At 29.6% G+C, this 19628-nt stretch overlaps 5 protein-coding genes across 15 annotated transcripts; 3 read left to right on the forward strand and 2 right to left on the reverse strand.

The window, feature by feature from the left end:
• The first annotated feature begins 221 nt into the window (after positions 1 to 221).
• On the forward strand, positions 222 to 2000 carry LOC117239679 (mitochondrial E3 ubiquitin protein ligase 1). Its single transcript, XM_033505426.1, has 5 exons — positions 222 to 547; positions 720 to 925; positions 1012 to 1196; positions 1267 to 1465; positions 1526 to 2000. Exons 1-5 carry the CDS (start codon positions 443 to 445, stop codon positions 1851 to 1853), a joined length of 1023 nt encoding a protein of 340 aa, XP_033361317.1. The 5' UTR covers positions 222 to 442; the 3' UTR covers positions 1854 to 2000.
• Positions 1961 to 3867, reverse strand: LOC117239678 (cytoplasmic tRNA 2-thiolation protein 1). The gene is made up of 6 exons (XM_033505425.1): positions 3525 to 3867; positions 3203 to 3434; positions 3009 to 3127; positions 2748 to 2936; positions 2424 to 2628; positions 1961 to 2342 (listed from the first exon to the last, which is right to left on the reverse strand). Exons 1-6 carry the CDS (start codon positions 3570 to 3572, stop codon positions 2104 to 2106), a joined length of 1032 nt encoding a protein of 343 aa, XP_033361316.1. The 5' UTR covers positions 3573 to 3867; the 3' UTR covers positions 1961 to 2103.
• A 37-nt stretch (positions 3868 to 3904) lies between these two features.
• On the reverse strand, positions 3905 to 4345 carry LOC117239680 (splicing factor 3B subunit 5). The gene has a single exon (XM_033505427.1). The coding sequence runs from the start codon at positions 4194 to 4196 to the stop codon at positions 3939 to 3941; it is 258 nt and encodes an 85-aa protein (XP_033361318.1). The 5' UTR covers positions 4197 to 4345; the 3' UTR covers positions 3905 to 3938.
• A 543-nt stretch (positions 4346 to 4888) lies between these two features.
• LOC117239676 (cyclin-dependent kinase 12) lies at positions 4889 to 16378 on the forward strand. 11 transcript variants are annotated; one of them, XR_004494510.1, is made up of 13 exons: positions 5247 to 5510; positions 6078 to 7401; positions 7476 to 8599; positions 8699 to 9126; positions 9189 to 9385; positions 9469 to 9673; positions 9752 to 10020; positions 10220 to 10393; positions 14148 to 14535; positions 14665 to 14785; positions 14850 to 15032; positions 15133 to 15254; positions 16101 to 16378. XR_004494510.1 is itself a non-coding variant. In XM_033505418.1 (13 exons), exons 1-12 carry the CDS (start codon positions 5495 to 5497, stop codon positions 15230 to 15232), a joined length of 4464 nt encoding a protein of 1487 aa, XP_033361309.1. In that variant the 5' UTR covers positions 5247 to 5494; the 3' UTR covers positions 15233 to 15254; positions 16101 to 16378. The 11 variants fall into 11 exon arrangements, 8 of the variants coding, with proteins under 8 accessions (XP_033361307.1, XP_033361308.1, XP_033361309.1 ...); XM_033505418.1 differs by having other exon boundaries at positions 15198 to 15254; XR_004494509.1 differs by having other exon boundaries at positions 14850 to 15254.
• A 78-nt stretch (positions 16379 to 16456) lies between these two features.
• LOC117239713 lies at positions 16457 to 18825 on the forward strand. The gene is made up of 7 exons (XM_033505511.1): positions 16457 to 16568; positions 16944 to 17058; positions 17147 to 17327; positions 17397 to 18193; positions 18260 to 18353; positions 18592 to 18694; positions 18776 to 18825. Exons 1-7 carry the CDS (start codon positions 16457 to 16459, stop codon positions 18823 to 18825), a joined length of 1452 nt encoding a protein of 483 aa, XP_033361402.1.
• The last annotated feature ends 803 nt before the right edge of the window (positions 18826 to 19628 follow it).

Raw genomic sequence — 19628 nt, forward strand, 5'->3', positions numbered from 1 at the left:
TAAAAATTCTTTTCGTTAAGCAAGAAAATTTTACCTGATTCGTTTGTACATTTCTTGATCAAGTAAATTTTGAAATATTACAAATTACTTACACTACAATAAGATATAAAAAAGATATGAAAAAATAAAATTTCGATATTAACGGACATTGACAAAATAGTTTTAAACGCGCATACAGGTTGACCAACGTAAAAATGCAAATTTAATTGCAATTTTAGCACATGGTCAACAACAGTCTTGACAACATAATATATGTAATTGCCTCTTACATCAGGTAACGATCGCATGTGCGTTTTCATTTTTAAATTTTCAATAAAAAATTATATATTTTAAGTTTTCAAACATTCTGTCGAAATGAAACCACATGGGTTAGACAAGAATTAATAAAACTTCTAAACATGGACAATTCTTTAACTTCGAGTTTTAAAAATATAACCTAATTATGGATTACTTAGGTGAAATAGTAGCGCTCGGAATTGATAGTATAATTTTCGGTATTTGTTTAAAACAATACTTTCACTGCAAGAATGCAATTACAGCAGTCAAGGTAAATCACGTGTATTTCTATTATTATTATTGAATACCTAACTTTGTTACAAATAAAGTATGTTACACGTTGCATATGATAACTTAAATATTCTAACTAATATATCTTGATGTAAATTATAGTAACATGTTTAATGCTTAAAAATATCTCAAAATGTTTAGTTTCTCTACAGGGTGCAGAGTTTCATGAAGTTGGGCAACAATTGGGAGAACTCCTTGATAAAAGTTCTGATAATAAAATAGATTACATAGCAATTAGGGGTATTGTAAAACCCTTAGGAAAACCATTGAATAGCATTAATAATAAAAAATTAACTGGTGTTGTACAAAAGCTTAAAATCAAAGAACATGTTATAGCTAGAACTACTGCTGGCTTCTGGTAATATTTTTGTTTCAAATATGTTATAAAGATATAGAATTAAAAACAAATGTATTTAAAACTAATAAATTTTTATTTGCGCGTAGGTCAGATCAGGAACGTACTGTTCATAAAGTATATAACACTGTACCATTTTCTTTGCAACATGGAAGTTACTCCGTAGAAGTATTAGAACCATTATCAGCAGATATTTTAGATCTGGATGTGGTATCTAATACCTTTGAACCAACTGTACCATCCTTTGCAGATCATTTATGGGGGTTTTTCACAGGTAAAAAATAATTATTCATATACTGTATAACAAAAGTTGTAATTATATTATAATTCATTATTAATCTTAGGTGTGCGCCAACGTGGTTTACAATCTACTGAAGAACTACTTCGTGAAGGAGCAGTTATGACAGGTATAGGTGAATTAACAAGAACAAAATCCAAAACACTTACATTACAACCCCCTTTAAATGGTACACCATTTTATTTAACAAGCATGTCAATTAGTTCTTTGCTTCGGAAATTAGACGAGCGTAAACGGACATATAGGTGAGTTTTGTATTTATACAATTCTCAAATATGATTGTTAATCGAATTTTTATATTTTAGATTATTATGTTTAATGTTCGGTGCTATTGGAGTGTTAATTGGTGGAATAGTTTTTCGACGTTATTGGAAGGATAGAACAGAACAAAGATTAGCAGAAGATTTAAGACAATCTTTAGCCGCTTCACGAAAAGAAAGACGACAAAGAGTAAGAGATACTGATCTTAGAGAAGATCAATTATGCATTGTCTGTCGCACAAATCCCCGTGAGATTATTCTTCTTCCATGTGGACATGTCTGTTTATGTGAAGACTGCTCTGATGATATTACTAGTGATTGTCCAGTTTGTAGGGCACCAATTGCACAAAAAGCAGCAGCATATATTATCTAACATCAGCATAGATATCAATTTTATTACTTGATGAAAATTAATGTATCTAAGAGTGAAAAGCTAAATAAATATGAAGTGACTAAAAATGCTAATGAAACACTAACATATACTTTTGAACAATAAAATAATTATTAGAAGTGATTAAAAGTAGTACAATCTCAATTGAAATTATTTACAAATTAATAATTTGTGTATTTTGATATTATATCCTTAAAATTCATACAAATATATTTGAAGGTATAAGTAATCGTCAAAATTCCAAATTTTTTAGTTTAGTCTTTTCATTGTTTTTGCATTTATCGTTTGTTATAGAATCTATCACTCGTTTAACTTTTGTAGATTTTCCAATGCCAAGTTTAGGGAGTCCTCTATTTAAACCTTCTAACATAATGCAAGCTTTACAAATTTCCTGGCTAGATACAAATCCACAACGAGAACAATTTCTTTGCTCTGGTAGTTTAATACTTTCTTTTATTTGCAATGTTTCTCCTACGAAAGAAAATATATTAATCATGTATTTATATAAATATCAAGAAATAATTTTAACACAATAATTATAATCTTATTTACCAGAATGAATGATATCCAATATAGAAGAGGGTCTGATTTTCTCTAGATCCTTTAGATATGTTCTTGCATGTCCTCTGTATGCATTTGGTGCATATATACATTCTGTTGAAAAGTATATCAACTGTTTAAAGTATGCATACATTACTATCTCTTTTTCATATGCATATTTAAGTGGCTTGCATCGTCTTATACAATCTGCTCCTGCCTATATTGTAAATAAAATGTTAATCGAAACATGTATTCACATATACATGCAACATGTACCTTTCATTTTTTTATTTTTATTTTTTTTTTTTGAGAAAGCAGTATACTAATTAAACTTACAGTAATAACTGAAGTACATCTTTGTAATCTTGCTATATCACCTCTTAAGATATTCATTAAAACTGTCTCTGCAATATCATCAGCATTATGGCCTGTTGCAATACAATCTACTTTTAAAAGAGCTGCGCCTCTATCTAACGCTTGTCTTCGAAATACACCGCAGAATGTACAGTTATTTTTTTTGCCAATCTAAAATAAAATAAAGATTAAATAACAACTGTAAGTGATTTTTATGCAAAGTTTCTATGTAAATATATATACTTCTGCCACAATTTCATCCATTGTCCATCCATATAACTCTTTGTAAGATAATATTTTTAATGGGAGTCCATAGTCATCTTTATTCTGTTGAACAGTTTTCAAACTATCATCTCTATATCCTAAAATATAGACTTCTTAAAACAAAAATTCTGAAATATTTAAACATTATAGCATAATTCTTTTTATTGAAATACCAGTTATTCCTTCATCAATAGACAAAAGAAAAAGATCAATTCCATATTGGTATCTATCATTTAAAGTTTTCAAAACATATGCAAGTACTGTAGAATCTTTTCCTCCTGATGCTCCAATAGCTACTTTATCACCAGGTTTAAATAATTTGCCTTGTGTAATTGTATTGTGAATCTCACTTTCAAATGCATAGAAAAAACATTCTTTACATAATGCATGCCCAGTTTTAGGTCTCTGTAATTAAAGACATAATTTTTCTTTCATACACTTCTGTAATATATTATACACTTAAATTTAAATTAAGAATTTAAAACAGTAACTTACTTTAAGAATAGCACCTTTCCCACACTGCTTTGAACATGGAATAGGCATTTTGCAGAATATTACACTGTTTACTTTGTTATAATAGAATGTTATAACAGAAATTTCACTGTGATAATTTAACTTCTAGTTTATATTTTTGTCTTTCTTCTTTTAATTTTTTATTAAATTAATAAAGAACTTACAAATATTAAGCTTTTATATATGTTTATTTATAGGGGTTATGTTAAAATTATTAATATACGAAATTCATTTTATCACACGTACAAAAATAATTTCAATTTATTATTTAATCGAAACCAATTTTTGTTTTCTACGATGAAGAAAAAAAGAAACTTTACTAGTTCATAAAAAAAAATTTTCAACCGCGCGTATAGATTTTGCAATATGTATGTAACATGCGTTCTATCGAACTGATTAATCTTCTGGTTTCTCTGGAGGCGGGCCGCAAGGCTGTAGCATTTTTTCCATAAGATTGAATCGAACACGGGCTTTTGCTTCGTTTTCTGCGATAGCGAAGAAATTTAACAGATCATAATGTCCCATGTAAGAACTGCAAGAATCACGATGCTGATTTACAAGCCATTCAAACTTGGTTGTGTCAGCATGCCCTGTGCCAATATACTTTGATTGCAAATGCTCCAACTGACTATGAATGTTGTATCGTTCTCCCATATTCTAATTTTTCAACGATAAAGATTAAAGCTTAATGAAAACTTTGCTTTTACTTACTTAATATTTAATACTGTTTGTCGCTATCGAATCACTATCAACCATGGAATAAGAATTTCCCTTAAATATGTAAACATACATTACATCTTAAGGTAGAGAGCGCCTCTATCAGTAAACACATAATGCAGACATTTCATGTATTTAACAAATTTTAACATAAAATAATAAAATTGTAAGATTGGAGAAATAGAATTATACAAAAAGATATTTTAATATGTATCTAAAATAAGTATTTATTGGTTATAAATGTAACAGTATATATCTTTTTATATTTGTTCATATACATATCTATCTCATATGTTTCTTACATTAGTTTGAAAACAATACAAAACAAATCAATATTAATTAAATATAAATATTTAAACCATGAATTTAAAATCTAATTCGATAATATATGTTATATAACTATGTGGAGATATGTTATTAATATGTTTCGTTCTACATTTATAATTCTTGTATTTGTCTCTATTCTCTCTAGTTTGATAATGATGATATTTATATTTATATACACACATAACAAATAGATTTATTCCGACCAATCGCATCGAGTATAATAATATTCAAGATTATTCCGCAATTCTGCATACTCCTTACCTAGCCGCAAGAGTGCAGCACTTATCGCTTGTTACGTCAGACAATAATGACGTGCTAATGGTTAATGGCTTCTACTTACTTGAGCTACCTTTATGAGAAAGCCAAATACAATCCAAAGAAAATTCATGAGATATGATGCATCGGCTAGTAAAACTATAAAAATATGATTGCCTGAACACTTAATTGTTACGATAGCTATTAATTTTTATCAAATTTTACTCGTGGCCTACGAAATATGTGTTAAAACTGTTTACTGAGCAACGAACGTAACCATTGTATTCATCGCTACATTGGATCACCTCGATGCAAAGAAACTCAACATTCAACGTGTTATTACAAGATTTATATTGCACGTGAGTACTTATACGAGACATCGGCTTATAGTTCCGTTAAAAACATTGACTAACTTTCTTTTGTGAAAAGTGGGCAACTCCCTTGCCACCCAGTCGTTAACAATGGCGGCTATATTAGTTCGGCCGAAAAATTCTTTTCTGCAAAATATTCTTTAAACCGGAAAGTCATAAGTTTGTACTCGATAGATTTTTATTTTTACCTTGGAAATAGGGAAGTTTGTTAAAAATTACCGTTTTCCACTATACATATCGAAAAATCGTGCCGTTCGGAAATACTGTTACGTCGACTAATCTATGTATGTGAATGTATGTACGTATCGTCATACGTATGCGTATTATTGTCCATGTGTGTATAATGTCCATGATGATGTGTTGAAAGTATTAAGGAAAGCTGAAATATAATGCATATAATAATGTTCAAACCTTTTGGTTATATCAATTAAGGTTAAATTAAATGTAAAAAATTCATTTGTTTTGTTACTTCGGTATTTTTGTAATATTTTTGAAAGTGAAATCTAATATATATAAAGCGTGTATTTCTGAAATTATATATTTATCTTTATGAGAAGGAATATGTAAGTAAGCTAATGATTTGTACAAATATTACATATTTTGAATTCTATATGTGTTATCTATAGTACTAAAGCACTGTCACTTATTTGAGTGCGATTCATTGTTATATACAGTTATGATACATACCTTACCAAAAAAAAAAAGAAAGTAAAATTGTTTAAACGAGTTATATACATGATTGCTTTCTTAATTTTGATACTTCTATTAATTCTGCCATTGTTGTTTACCAGTAACATCCAGTGTGTTAATAAAGCAAATAAAGTATTACAGATTACTTTTATATATTAATATTATTGCATTTCAGTAGGTGACATGCCTAGCAGTCGTGATATTGAAAGAGCTGAACGTAATGGAAGATTTCGAGCACGCAGAAGAGATAGTACCAGCAGTGATATAAATCGACATAGTTTTGAAGCATCTGATAAGAAGCATAGGAGGCATGGGAAAAATAAAAGTTCTGGGAAAAAGAAAAAGAAGAGATCAAGAGATAAGTCCGTAGAGAATGTTCCAACTGTAGCTTCTTCCATTGTTAAACCTTTGGTTGAATATTCAGATGTGAGTAGCGAAGACTTGTCTGAACCAGAAGCTGGGGAAATTCAGTCAGAAGATAGTAGAGGTAATAGCTATACAGATGGAGAAGTACCTGAAACAGTTTTACAAAGACGTTATTATGGAGGGAGTCCAGTACGTGCACTTGGTGCATCTCCTATTAGTCTTTCGCCATCTCCACCAGTTCAGCATAGACATGTTAATAGACATTATTCGCCAAATGAACAACAACCATCTGCAATGCATGGTGGAACACCTGAATATGAAGAAGAGTCTAGACGATATGCAAGAAGAAAAGAGAAAAAACACAAACGAGAAAAGAAGAAGAAGAGAAGTCTTAGTCCTTCATCCAGTACTGGGAAAAAGAAAAAACGAAAGTCTAAAAGGCATTCTCATAGTCTGAGTCCACATCACATTGCAGATGAAATTATCATAAGCCCCGAGCATGAAAAACCAATTGGAAATTGGTCAGAATCACCGCCTTTACCATTAAAAGATAGTACCTCGCCGATATCACCTGCTACACCACAAGAACAAAGGTGTTTAAGTGATGTAGAACTTGAAATAACAAGGCAACCTCGAAATGTAACTCCTCCATCACTTCCTCCAAGACCAACAGAATCACCCCATACCCCTTTATTACCTCCGAGAACGACGACGCCAGAGAATAGCAAAGCAAGTTTATCAACAATGAAACATACTCCTGAAAGACAAAAGCATAGTCCTAGTATCCATACGCGACGTAGTAGCATTAGTCCAGGGCCCACTATTAGCTCGAGTCGTAGGAGACCTCATAGTCCATCGCCACCATCAAGACGAAGGGACCATAGCCCAACGAGAAGAAGAGATTTTAGTCCAAGTCCAATGGTGCATAGACTTAGGCACAGTCCTAGTCCTTCAACAAGGCGAAGAGAATTTAGCCCAAGTCCTGTAAGTCACCGACGTAGAGATCCTGTTAATTCTCCACCTTCGAGTAAACGTAGACGGCGTGAAGAATCTGAAAGACGACATAGACATCATGAAAAAGACAGAAGAGATAAAAGGAAGTCAAGGTCAACTAGAAGTCCTACTGGAAACAGGTACTATTTATTACATGATATAACAATTCTAAATCATTTGTTTTGCTATTGAAAATAATATTTCTTTTTTTTAGGTTACATTTACCTCTTTCTCGTTCACGATCACGAAGTCCTGGACGATGGCGGAAGTTACAATCACGATCTAGATCGCGTTCACGGAGAAGAAGCCGTACTCCAAAAAAATCTCGTTCTCCTAGCAAGTCACATAAATCGACAAGAAAACACAAATCAAAAAGTCCACGTCCTTCGAGGATACCTTCTCCCTCTCCTCATAGATCCAGAGCAAGAAGCCCCTCAAGTATCACAGCAAGAAATCTCCGAGTACAAGCAAAGATTAGCGAAACTAGTTTATTTGCTGAACTCGTGAAAGATAGAAACATGAGGGAATTAGCATACAAAAAGTTACAAGCAGCTAAGGAGAAGGCTGTTATTCAAGATGAAGTTCAAATTATAGAAGGCACTGATGAAAAAGATAGTAGTAGTGTATCTTCTGAGAACAAAGCATCCACAGACAATAAGGATAAGTACGTGAATCATAAAGACCAATTGAAGATAACAAATGAAAGTATGAAGCCTGTTGACCTTGTGGATATTCCTGTTCCAATATCGGATGACAATGGAATAGCGGGAAAAACGCCACCATTGCCAATTACACAAACTGTTAATGCACCAAATGTAATACCTGCAACTAATCAGCATATGTTTGTATATACTTCACCTACAACTACCACTAGTGTCTGTCCAGTGACTGTTACAAATAGTCCAAGTTTCCCAGCTGTTACAAATCTGCAAGCGCCACCATTGCCACAATCTGAGTCTGCAAATACAACAGGTTTAGTGTCTATGTCAGTGCCTATTCCTGTACCAGTACCTGTTCTCCCTAATTTATCTGTTCCACCGCCACCTATACCTATACCAGTTCCAGCACCAAATACAGCTATGTCTAAATTTAATCCTCCTAACAATCTAGTTCCTCTTAAGTCGGTAGACCCTCCTAAGCCTCCTATTGTAGCATTCAAAACTAAAAGTTTATCACGGTTACCATTACCACCTGGAATTAATCAAAATGATTTGGAGAGTATAGACTCACCACCGAGTCGATCTCCAAGTCCACCTAGTAAGGCACAAATGAAATTCCCAGCTTCAACTACAAAACCACCGCAAAAAAAGAGTATTAAAGACTTACCTATGCCACCGGGTAAGTTTGTGATATAATAACATATGTAATTTTAACCTCATTAAAATAATATCTTTGTTATTATCTATTTCATTATCTATATGATTAATTGATGTGTAGTTGTTCCTGGATCAGAAGATTTAAGTGGAGAAGATGATCCAAATGCAACGCCTCCTCGTACAAAAGTTGAACGTGTACCACCAAAACCGAAATTAAAAAGACCAAAAATTTTGAAACGTAGAAGTTCTAGAAATTGTCATATGCCTATGTCGGCTTCGAGTGGTAAAGATTGGGGAGAACGCTCTGTTGACGTATTTGAAGTCATAGCTCAAATAGGAGAGGGTACTTATGGACAAGTTTATAAAGCTCAAGACAAACGAGCTGGTGTACTTGTTGCATTGAAAAAAGTTCGTCTGGAAAATGAAAAAGAAGGATTTCCCATTACAGCAGTACGAGAAATTAAAATCTTACGACAACTCAATCACAAGAATATCGTGAATTTGAGGGAAATAGTTACGGACAAACAAGACGCGTTAGATTTTAGAAAGGTATTATATATATTAAAATATATAATATAGTGAGGATAGTATTGCATATTACAATATTATAGGACAAGGGTTCATTCTATCTCGTATTTGAATACATGGATCATGACTTGATGGGTCTTTTGGAGTCTGGAATGGTTGATTTCAATGAAATGAATAATGCAAGCATCATGAAGCAGTTATTAGATGGATTAAATTACTGCCACAGTAAAAACTTTTTACATAGAGATATCAAGTGTTCTAATATACTGATGAATAACAAGTACGCAAAATGTATTATTAGTGAAAAGAAAATTTGTATTTCTACAATTGTATTTTTACAACTTAATTGTATAATTTTTGCAGAGGGGAAGTTAAATTAGCTGACTTTGGACTTGCAAGACTTTATAATGCTGAAGATAGGCAGCGTCCCTATACGAATAAAGTGATAACTTTGTGGTATAGGCCACCTGAATTATTACTGGGCGAAGAACGTTATGGCCCTGCAATAGATGTATGGAGTTGTGGCTGTATTTTAGGAGAATTATTTTCTAAGAAACCGCTATTTCAAGTAAGGAAATGACGATGAACTACATTTCTGTTAAAGAAAGAAATTGAATAAAAGATGATTATTTTTATCTTTTGTAAGGCAAATGTAGAAATGATGCAGTTGGAGATGATTTCCAGAGTCTGTGGTACACCGACTCCTGCCGTTTGGCCTTCTGTGATAAAACTGCCATTATGGCATACATTGAAACCAAAAAAATCACATAGAAGACGTTTACGAGAAGATTTTTCATTCATGCCAGCACCAGCACTGGATCTTTTAGATAAAATGCTGGAATTAGATCCAGAAAAACGAATAACGGCTGCTGATGCACTTAAAAGTGCATGGCTGAAAAATGTTCAACCTGAGCAGTATGTTTTCTTCTTGTATTTGAATATGTATACATAAAAAATATTATTTAAGTTTATCATGTAGTTAGGAATAGTAGCAACAGTATATATGTAGGAATATAATTGAACAAACGTTGGAATACTTTTTTTATAGTTTTTTTGTACAAAGACTTTAACTATTGCCCATTCATAAGACCTGTATCTCTTATATAAAAATTAGGATGCCAGCACCTCAGCTTCCTACTTGGCAAGACTGTCATGAGCTGTGGAGTAAAAAACGAAGACGTCAGCAGCGTGAGCAACAAGAAAGCTCTGCTGGAAAGATGCCTCTTCTCCCTCTTCCAAATAAAGGAGGTCCCCATAAGGCTATGGAAGATCTGTCTGATGTCGGGGGGTGAGTAGCTGTAGAGAGACATATTGGCACAAACTAGGACGCGATATCCAGTACTGACCAGATACTAATTGCTTACACACGTAGATGGCTGTGTATTGCAGTTGTGCTTGGCATTTATTTTCTTAGCAAAATGCGTTGTTAGAGATCTTATTTAAAGAATGAAAACATAACTGTTGTAGTATCTTATTTTCATCGTCCGTTTGCATGTGACTTTCAATAATGGATAAAATAAGTTAATTTTAGTTTGATTCACAGTCGTTCAAACACGACGATGGCTATAGTGCAGAACAATGGAATATAGACACGAAAATGTACAGCAACGTTCCCTTTTCATGGGTTTACTACAAAGATTATGTTCTCTAATACTTTTCAAATACATGAAAATATTTTGAACGCATGTATTTAGAAGAAATACAAAATTTATAGCGATATGTTTTTTCACAACAAAATATATCATAATATAAAATAATATTTAAATACTCCTTAATAACTGCAAGAAATAATATCATAATATTATATATTAGTATTCTTTCAAAGTAATATCAAATATTATTTGTTTTGGAGGGTCAGCATTTATGTAAAAGGAAAATACGCGTTCCTCTTACAATGTGTTTGTGATTCAATTTAATTGCCTTTGAAATTAATTATATGAGCTTTAAAATTACGAGATATCTTTTATGTTTAATAATATTAAGATGATCAATAAGTAGTTAAATGTGTACATATTTGCTAATCTATGTTCATGTTAACATAGCCATGCATACATTATGACATGTTTGTGTAAATGAAAATGCACATATGTACGATTTTATATCACAGCTTATATATGCATTTACATAAGTGAATGTATATGCATATAATTACCAATATTCATGATTGTATCAATGATATACATCTCTAAAAGCTGAATTTTAAAATGGTTATATAAGAAAGAAAAGGAATATATATTAAGTATATAATTGTAAATAAAAAAAGAAATTTCGTATGTTAATTTTCATATTAAACTATTAAATTGAAATGTCTACAAGCGCATGAAACGATACATGAAATGAATGAGCACAAACTATGAGAAAATAAACGATCTTTATAATATTTAAAGTCTTGGAGTGTAAATAGGTCAAATGGATACTAAGAAGAAGCTGATGGAAGATTGAAGACAATGGAATACAAGGAGCCAAGATTAAAGTGTGAATGTATTACGCGAAATATTAACATCACGGCCATCACCATCGACATTTCATTTTATTTACGTTAATTCAGTTTATTTGAACATTCACATCTATAGATCAGGCATATTTTAATTGATCATATTTTCGCAATTGTGTGTTATAGTTTGTTATTCTGTATTGTAGATAATTATCATAAGTTTCAATATACGAATGGCAGTATAGAATATTTGTTAAATATTTTCATGTTTTTGCATGTATTATGTATCAAAGCCATTCTTATAATGAAGTACGGGATATGGACAAACCTAATGTATTATCTTCGCAATGTAAAATAATATTGAATTTCTGTAATATAAAATATTTACAAAATGTCCATAGGCATCTGCCTAACATTTTTATGGACAATGAATTTCCAATGTTATTAAAATATTTTATCGTTTAATTTGTTTAGTCCCTTTCAATGTTTCTATATTTTTATTTGTAAACTAAGTAACCACACACACATATAATCCTTTGATAAAGTCATATCTGACAATGAACACTGGGACCTTGGGAATGAATGATAATACCAGTGTACATGATTATGTACCCTTTTAAAATGACATGCAAAGTACATGTTATTTTTCTACTTATTCCACAATAAGTTTGTACGGATGTTTAATACATTTATTATCTCAATGCAGAATGTACCAAAATAAATAATATATTGATATTATAAAAATATAATTTCACGTGTAGGTAAAATAAAATAAAAATTTCATTTCTGTGTAAACATTAAACAGCATTATATGATAATAAGATGATTCAAAAATTCATGCAGTTTATTATCACAAATAAAGAATATTTTATTATGACCTTTGTCATGAAGGTAAATGAATCAGATTATGGATGATTAATAATATGTGCTACTTTAAAATATTATCAAAGAAAAATATTGCTTTGTGATGAATCATTTTAATAAATTTGATGAATTTAAATAAAAACGGAAAACAGAATGGATCAATATAACAATATAAATCAATGTGTAAAATCATTTTTTTGTAAAAACGACAATAAAGTAAATATATTTTCCATTTTAGCTACTTCATTTAACATAAAGTATGAATGATTTGGTAGTTTCAATTCATATTGATTTTAAACAAAATTATATACAAAGTACAATATAATGATTTCTAAGCATTGCATGTAGCACATATTACAAAATTTATTATTAAAATTTATCAATTGTATGATCAAATTCAATTTTCCAATATTTACTATTTTTATTGTATTTGTATATGTAATTATTATGTAACTGATAAAATATAAAAATATTATATATATTATATCAGAAAAAATACGTGTGTACAGAAAATATTATACATTGCAATTATATATAAATATATAAATACTAATTATTTTACTGTAGAATATTATATAAATAGCATACTTTTGGTTATGTACACATGTTATCTCTACTATACATATATATCATAATAATACTATATATAGTACACATACATTAAATTAATTATTATTTATTTTACATTGTTAACGATAAATTATATTGTGGAATTCGTAGGAGACAACATAATACTTGAAATATAAAGTAACAAATAATTGTAAGTGAATACAAATTGGCAAGATATCTAATAAGAAAAACAATTATGTTTCAGGAAATAATGTTATTGTGGCAGAATGATAAAGGGCAAATTTTATAGCACTTATAAGAATATAAATAGGTAATAAATATTCCAAATCCGTATAATATATGTTTATACCCAGGGTGTCCAGTTTAATAATTCACACGAGACTTGGTTTTGCGTATCATATAACAAATTGGGCTTTATGACTAAAATAATAAAAGCTTGATCGTTTCGTGCAAAAAGGTTGAGGATGCAATGAATTGAACAATCACATTATGATCTTAATATCTATGATCCTTTATAAAATTGTTGTGTCATATCTCTTCACTTATACAGATATAAGTGATAAGTATGCAATAAATTGTGAAAAATAAAATTTACAGAATACAAATAAAGTTTGATATGCTGTGCCTATTAAATTGCATGTATATCCATAAAAAGTATTGATTTGTTAGTCTTGCTTGTTCGATATGCACGTTTATAAAACGTATTATCTTTTGCATGATTTCTATTAATTATGAAACAAATATTACTATTGGGTATCCATGTGTTATTGTCCATCTTAATAATATTTATAAGAATTTTATTTCATATTGTTTTATTAGCATTATTTTATAAATATTATTAATATATTTTATTCATTTCAAGAAATATTCCATTTTAATATGGTATAAATCATTATAGAGGTCATTTTACGGAATTATATATGTCGGAGATGAAAGGACAAATGTGAACCCGACATATATAACACACTAGAAGTTTATATTTATTATTAAATATATTTACTAATTACTTTATATATATAAATGTATATAAATATATATATATATATAATTTATATATATTTATATATGTTTTATATTCAATAAATTTATTTTAACATAACATTTTGTCATGTTCAATAAAACACTTGATCTTTACTTTTATAGTTTTTATGATATGCTTTTGACTTGATTTCAGGTCTTCCAAACGTTTAAAAATGGAAGCAGGTTACAATTCTCATCCAAATCGTCTTGATACGGAATCTTTCTATGGGGGAGATAATTTGTTCAACCAAAGCAGACCTTACATGGTCTCATCGCCATCATATTATTACACAAGTCCTCCACCTGTTACACCACGGCCCAAGGGAGATGTTAACAGACCTTATATGATCTCATCACCATCATATTTTTATGTTAGTCCACCATCAATTATGCCACGGCCCAAAGGAGATACTACCTCTCATATGCCAGAATTATACACAGAAGATAATCTTGTTCGAAAATTAAGTGCTCTCACAAATGTATTAAATCAGGGAAAACCAATTCGTGTTGAAGATCTCATGTCACTTCGATCAGATAATGAGGTACATATACTTGGATTATTGTTTTAAATACTTCATTTTTATAACTTCATATAATCATTAATTCTATAATATGATATTATTATATTGTTATAATATTTAATAGCATAACTATTATAATTCAAATTACAGAGTGACCCAAAAGTAGTACAATTACTAGGAGAATTGCATGCTGAACTACGACTTGCTGCAAATTCAAGATCAAGTGGACTAATAGAATCTCACCTCCCTGTACTAAATCCACTACCTTTAGGTAAGTTCTACTTATTTTTTCTTATATTTATGATGTATTATTGTTTTATATTTTATTTTTGCAGATACAAATGCAGCACAGTCAGGAAATTTTGATGCACATGCAGTTTATGCTGGTGATGATGCAATGAGTTCTGGAAGGTGGTCGCAGGTGGCTACAGCTGGTGTTCGCAGTGCATTATTAGCGCTAATGTCGCGCTATGGTTTGGAAACTTGCAATCCTTCCCCTGTTATCACCCGACCCCCAGGTAAACCAACATCCAACCTAACACAAAACCTTTCCCTACCCTCGACTTCCTCTCAGTCAGCATTCAGCTCATAATGATCTGTATATATAACTCTTTACAGCGTTCTAAACTATGTTCTGTATAAAGTTGGAAAAGGTCTAAATTGCTATTTTTTAAATTAACTAGGCATGGAAGTACAACTGCATCCAAGTTGTTTATAGACTCTACTATCTGTTCATAACTGTAAGTGCACATTCGGTGTATAATTGTATATAATTGATGTATTATTATTACGTGATCAGTTACTTAATATAGTACTTGTATCTTTAATAATAACAACATGCTCTTTATAGTCCACACTTATGCGACATATGAAATAAGAGCTTCAAAGTATTAATGTTTATCATCTTAGTTTATCACATTAAGTTTCATTTTCATATTGGAAATATTTAATACTTATATGTATATATATATACATGAAAACACAGGTATAGTGTATGTACATCTAAAAGGTTCAAACAAAACGTTTGATAGATCAATATAGATACTTTTATCTTTTTCAAAACAAGAATTTGTTTTTAAACTATTTAGCGTTTACTACATATAGCTTTATGTTAGGTGATATATTTTGTTATACTGAATGAATTTGTTGAAAACGAATTAAAATATGAGGGTTGAAGGTATTTGAAAGAAAACTAAAATTGGATGCATTCTAAATGTTTATTTGTTGCATAAGCTTTTTTTTTATATACGATGTCAAATCCTTATTTATTATGGAAATATTTACGGGATGTAATGTACATAATAATATCGAGACATAATAAAGAGATAAAAGTACACGAATATAATAGGCTTTTTTTAGGACAGAAGAACGAAATTAATTCAACTACATAAATTCGTATTTATAAATTAAGTATATCATAAATAAATAATTTTTGTTTGGTTAGATACTTACAAAGTTATGTCAAGTATTTCTATTTTTTTTCTTATTTACAAGAAATAATAAAATTGAAGTTTTCGGAGTTCTTTTTCAACATAATAAAAAACAGGATAAAAGAAAAATTAACGCAAGTTTCACGAACGTTTCAGATTGAAGTGATTGCAAGAGAAACACGTATACTACGAAAGTGAGGTTAGGACGTGTGCTTCTATACCGGCAAGCTGTATACAATATGTATGTGACGATATCATGGCGATTTGTGCTGCAGTTTAAAAAGAAACTGGCGACACACTAGATTATTCAGTGAAGTGATCAGCAGTATGGAGTATGGGAATGAATAATAAATTGTTTATTTTGTTCAGTTTGTTCGATTCTATGCACAGTGTGATAATAATATAATATAATAAAAAAAGACACAATGAATTAATTAACGACAAGTGAAAAAAAGGGACAGGGTATTAAGTTGTTTTAAAAAGAGAATTACCTAACCTCATTCATTTTACTGATGGCTTTGTCAGATGTTTTACAATTCGATTGTTCCATAGAGAATGAGATTGCGCAAAATGCTTTGAAGAATTTTACTGGAATGCTAGGAAAAGCATTCGAACAATATAAAAGTAAGTATATTTCTATCATATATATTGTTCTTATATTAGCAAATGGAGTTTCTTCGTTTATATTTCTTTCCGTTATTTGTTTAACTTACAACAACAAAGCTTACTTTTTTTAATTACAAGGAAATTACGCTTACGATCGAAAAATTATTCTTTATAGTTTCTGTATGCAATTTTATAATAATATATATTACTTAATTTTTGATTTGTTATGTACAAATTAAAAAAATAAAATCTTTTAAAAATAAAACATTCATAATGAAAATAATAATGTACTTTCATTATATATGTACATTGCTTTATATCATGAATGCAATTTTAAGTAAAAAATTTGTAGTTAAATTTATATATTTACACAACAGACTCTTATATTTACAGAGTTATGGAATGAATACTTAAAACTGCAGAAATATTGTGGAAACATTACGAACATTGCTGACTTTAAGATTCCATGTGAATTGTTTGAATCAGACATTTTTAGTAATAAAGATGTGTAAGTTTTAATTCTGTTCCACACTTATAATTTATAATGTTGTATTAGTAAGATTACATTATACATTGTTTAATGTTTTATATTTCAGTATTATATCTGCTAATAACCAAGTATTAAAAAATACAAAAATATTTCCACACGAAGATATTAATTGTGATAATAATTTTAGAAACTGTGATTATATTTCAAATGTAGATAATGCTGTTTTAATTGATAGATCTGTTAAGTGCCAAATACAAGAAGATAAATTATTAAAGAGCCCAATACTTGTAAGGAAACATTCTAGATTTAAGAAGACTAATGTTATAAATAATCAGGTTAATCTAAAAAATTTTAAGAAAAATGAAATGAATTTGTGCCTACCAATAAAAACAGATATTTCTAGTTTAACAAACCTAAAAAGTGATATTATGCAGAATCCATTATCTCAAGACTCAAAAGAAAATGAGTGTTCAATTATCGAAAATAGCAATGATGAGATTAATACATCGATCAATACAACTAATACAAAAATGTCAAAAAAATTGGGAGTTAGTAAATCATACAATGTAGATACTACATTATTGAAAAATGGCAAAAATCATAGGCAATCAAAACTTGTACTTCTCGAAGATAAGCAATCAACTGATATTGTAACTCAAAAGAAGCATAACAGATCAGATTTTTTAACAGCACATGTATCGCCTAGAAAAGGCATAAGAGAACAGTTTAAAAATTATAATAATTCTATAGAAGAGGACATAATTCAAAATAGTCCAAATAAACGTATAAAGTTAAGTTCAAAAATGAGAAGTTTGAAATTAAAAAGGAAAACTCCAAAAAAAGAGATTAATCAACACAGTCTGGATCGTCATTTGCTACCTCTACAAAAATCTGTACAAGAAAATCGGACACATTTAATTACAGAGCCAAAAATATTTGATTTTTGTAATGAGAATGTTAACAGTAATGATAAGACACAAAAAAATTTTAATTCAGCAAAAGAAGAAACAGATTCCAATTCCTCAAGTGATAAAACGTTCTGTACTTTAGGGGAGTCATTGCAAGAACACTCTCCTTGTAATATAAATAAATTGAAAGAAAATGTACCTAAAACTAAATCTGTAAGAAGGACTCTTATGAATAGTTTTGATATGTAAGTATTGTTTACATAAATGCAAAACATTTTGTAAAATATATCAAATTTAATATATTTTTTAAGGTTACCCGCGAAAGAATATATATTTGATAAATCACCAAAGAAAAAGTCTGAAAGAGCACAGATGAATGGTGTTAGTTGTTGGCAATGTAAACAGGTAATATATAAGTTTAATCTATAACTTATAAAGAAATAATATAAATAATTAATTGAAATAATGTTAAGTGTAATTTATTTCTTCTTAATGCTGCAGAGATTGAACTGTAAGTCAATACTATATCAATCCTTTATACATACATAAAATAATATATATGTTTATAAATGTTTATATGTATATACATATGTATGTATATGGTATGATTTGAATAATTTCACGGAGAAAACTTTTCTTTTAGTATTACACTAGTCTTGGGCTTTCTGAGGAAGAAATAAGAATGAGGCAAAATAAATGTTCTCGACACAGAACTAAATATAATGAAAGGAATGAAACACCTGAAGGTAATTTAATATATTTTTTATATTCTTAGAAGAACAGAATGATATATGTACTTAAATTCTGTGTATGCTCATATATTTCAGATTTTTGGAATCCTCTATTTCCTGATACTACTTCTGATTCTAGTTATTAAAATTGAATTACAGCGTGATGATATGGATTTATTTATATAATTATACATATAAATATGTTATTATTATCTTACATATAATTATTTATTCTATTAGTTTGTAAACTTTAAGATAGGTATAAAATAAAAGTACAAATTGTATAGAGATTTTTAAATGTATAAAACTTATGGTTTAAGAAAAGAAAAATTGATTTGAACAATATGAACACACTATATATTATGATTTGAACATAGACTGATTTATTATATTATAACACATATAGTATTACATCTTTTGAGTGTATGTGTAACATACACACGCGCACACATAGTATAGATTTATATATTATTTCATTCTATGTAGACTCATCCCTTCGCATAAAAATATAGAATCTTTTATATGAATCTGTGCTAAAAGAGACTAATAAAACATATCTGTTGGTCAAGCAAACTTTCACGTTGAGTTCACAATATATTACTTGTATTAATCCAACATAAAATATAAGCTGTTATAATTAAGATTTTGAACTTTCTTACTTGGTTTTTAAAATGTAGTTTAGTCAGAAATGGAAGCAGTATTAGAAAACGTAATTATTAAATTTATTTCTTTTGTAATCTAACTTGTTTGCAGTACCTGATAAATGTATGACTGTCTTTTAAATCGTTATTTAGCAAAAAAAGGAAGCAACGTAAACATAAACTGTAGAAAGGAAACATTGTAATCGTACTGCACAATAAAGAAGGAAGGAATCACAAATACAACTTGTTCATCCTGTGGGAAGCTGGATCTACAGAATGAACAGAGCCGTAGTTTTAAAACAAGGATG

The sequence above is a fragment of the Bombus vosnesenskii genome, unplaced genomic scaffold (assembly GCF_011952255.1).
Source record: "Bombus vosnesenskii isolate JDL3184/JDL3185 unplaced genomic scaffold, Bvos_JDL3184-5_v1.1 scf7180000014105, whole genome shotgun sequence".
Lineage (NCBI taxonomy): Eukaryota > Metazoa > Arthropoda > Insecta > Hymenoptera > Apidae > Bombus > Bombus vosnesenskii.

Coding starts and splice junctions, on each gene's coding strand:
- LOC117239678 (XM_033505425.1), bottom strand. CDS start 3,572: ATGCCTATTCCATGTTCAAAGCAGTGTGGGAAAGGTGCTATTCTTAAA. Junction 3,435..3,524: donor GGAAAGGTGCTATTCTTAAA/GTAAGTTACTGT, acceptor CTTTAATTACAG/AGACCTAAAACTGGGCATGC. Junction 3,128..3,202: donor TATTGATGAAGGAATAACTG/GTATTTCAATAA, acceptor TCTATATTTTAG/GATATAGAGATGATAGTTTG.
- LOC117239676 (XM_033505414.1), top strand. Junction 8,600..8,698: donor AGACTTACCTATGCCACCGG/GTAAGTTTGTGA, acceptor ATTGATGTGTAG/TTGTTCCTGGATCAGAAGAT. Junction 9,386..9,468: donor AATATACTGATGAATAACAA/GTACGCAAAATG, acceptor TAATTTTTGCAG/AGGGGAAGTTAAATTAGCTG.
- LOC117239679 (XM_033505426.1), top strand. CDS start 443: ATGGATTACTTAGGTGAAATAGTAGCGCTCGGAATTGATAGTATAATT. Junction 548..719: donor ATGCAATTACAGCAGTCAAG/GTAAATCACGTG, acceptor GTTTCTCTACAG/GGTGCAGAGTTTCATGAAGT. Junction 926..1,011: donor AGAACTACTGCTGGCTTCTG/GTAATATTTTTG, acceptor ATTTGCGCGTAG/GTCAGATCAGGAACGTACTG.
- LOC117239680 (XM_033505427.1), bottom strand. CDS start 4,196: ATGGGAGAACGATACAACATTCATAGTCAGTTGGAGCATTTGCAATCA.
- LOC117239713 (XM_033505511.1), top strand. CDS start 16,457: ATGGCTTTGTCAGATGTTTTACAATTCGATTGTTCCATAGAGAATGAG. Junction 17,328..17,396: donor TATTAAAGAGCCCAATACTT/GTAAGGAAACAT, acceptor AAAAATTTTAAG/AAAAATGAAATGAATTTGTG. Junction 18,194..18,259: donor CTTATGAATAGTTTTGATAT/GTAAGTATTGTT, acceptor ATATTTTTTAAG/GTTACCCGCGAAAGAATATA.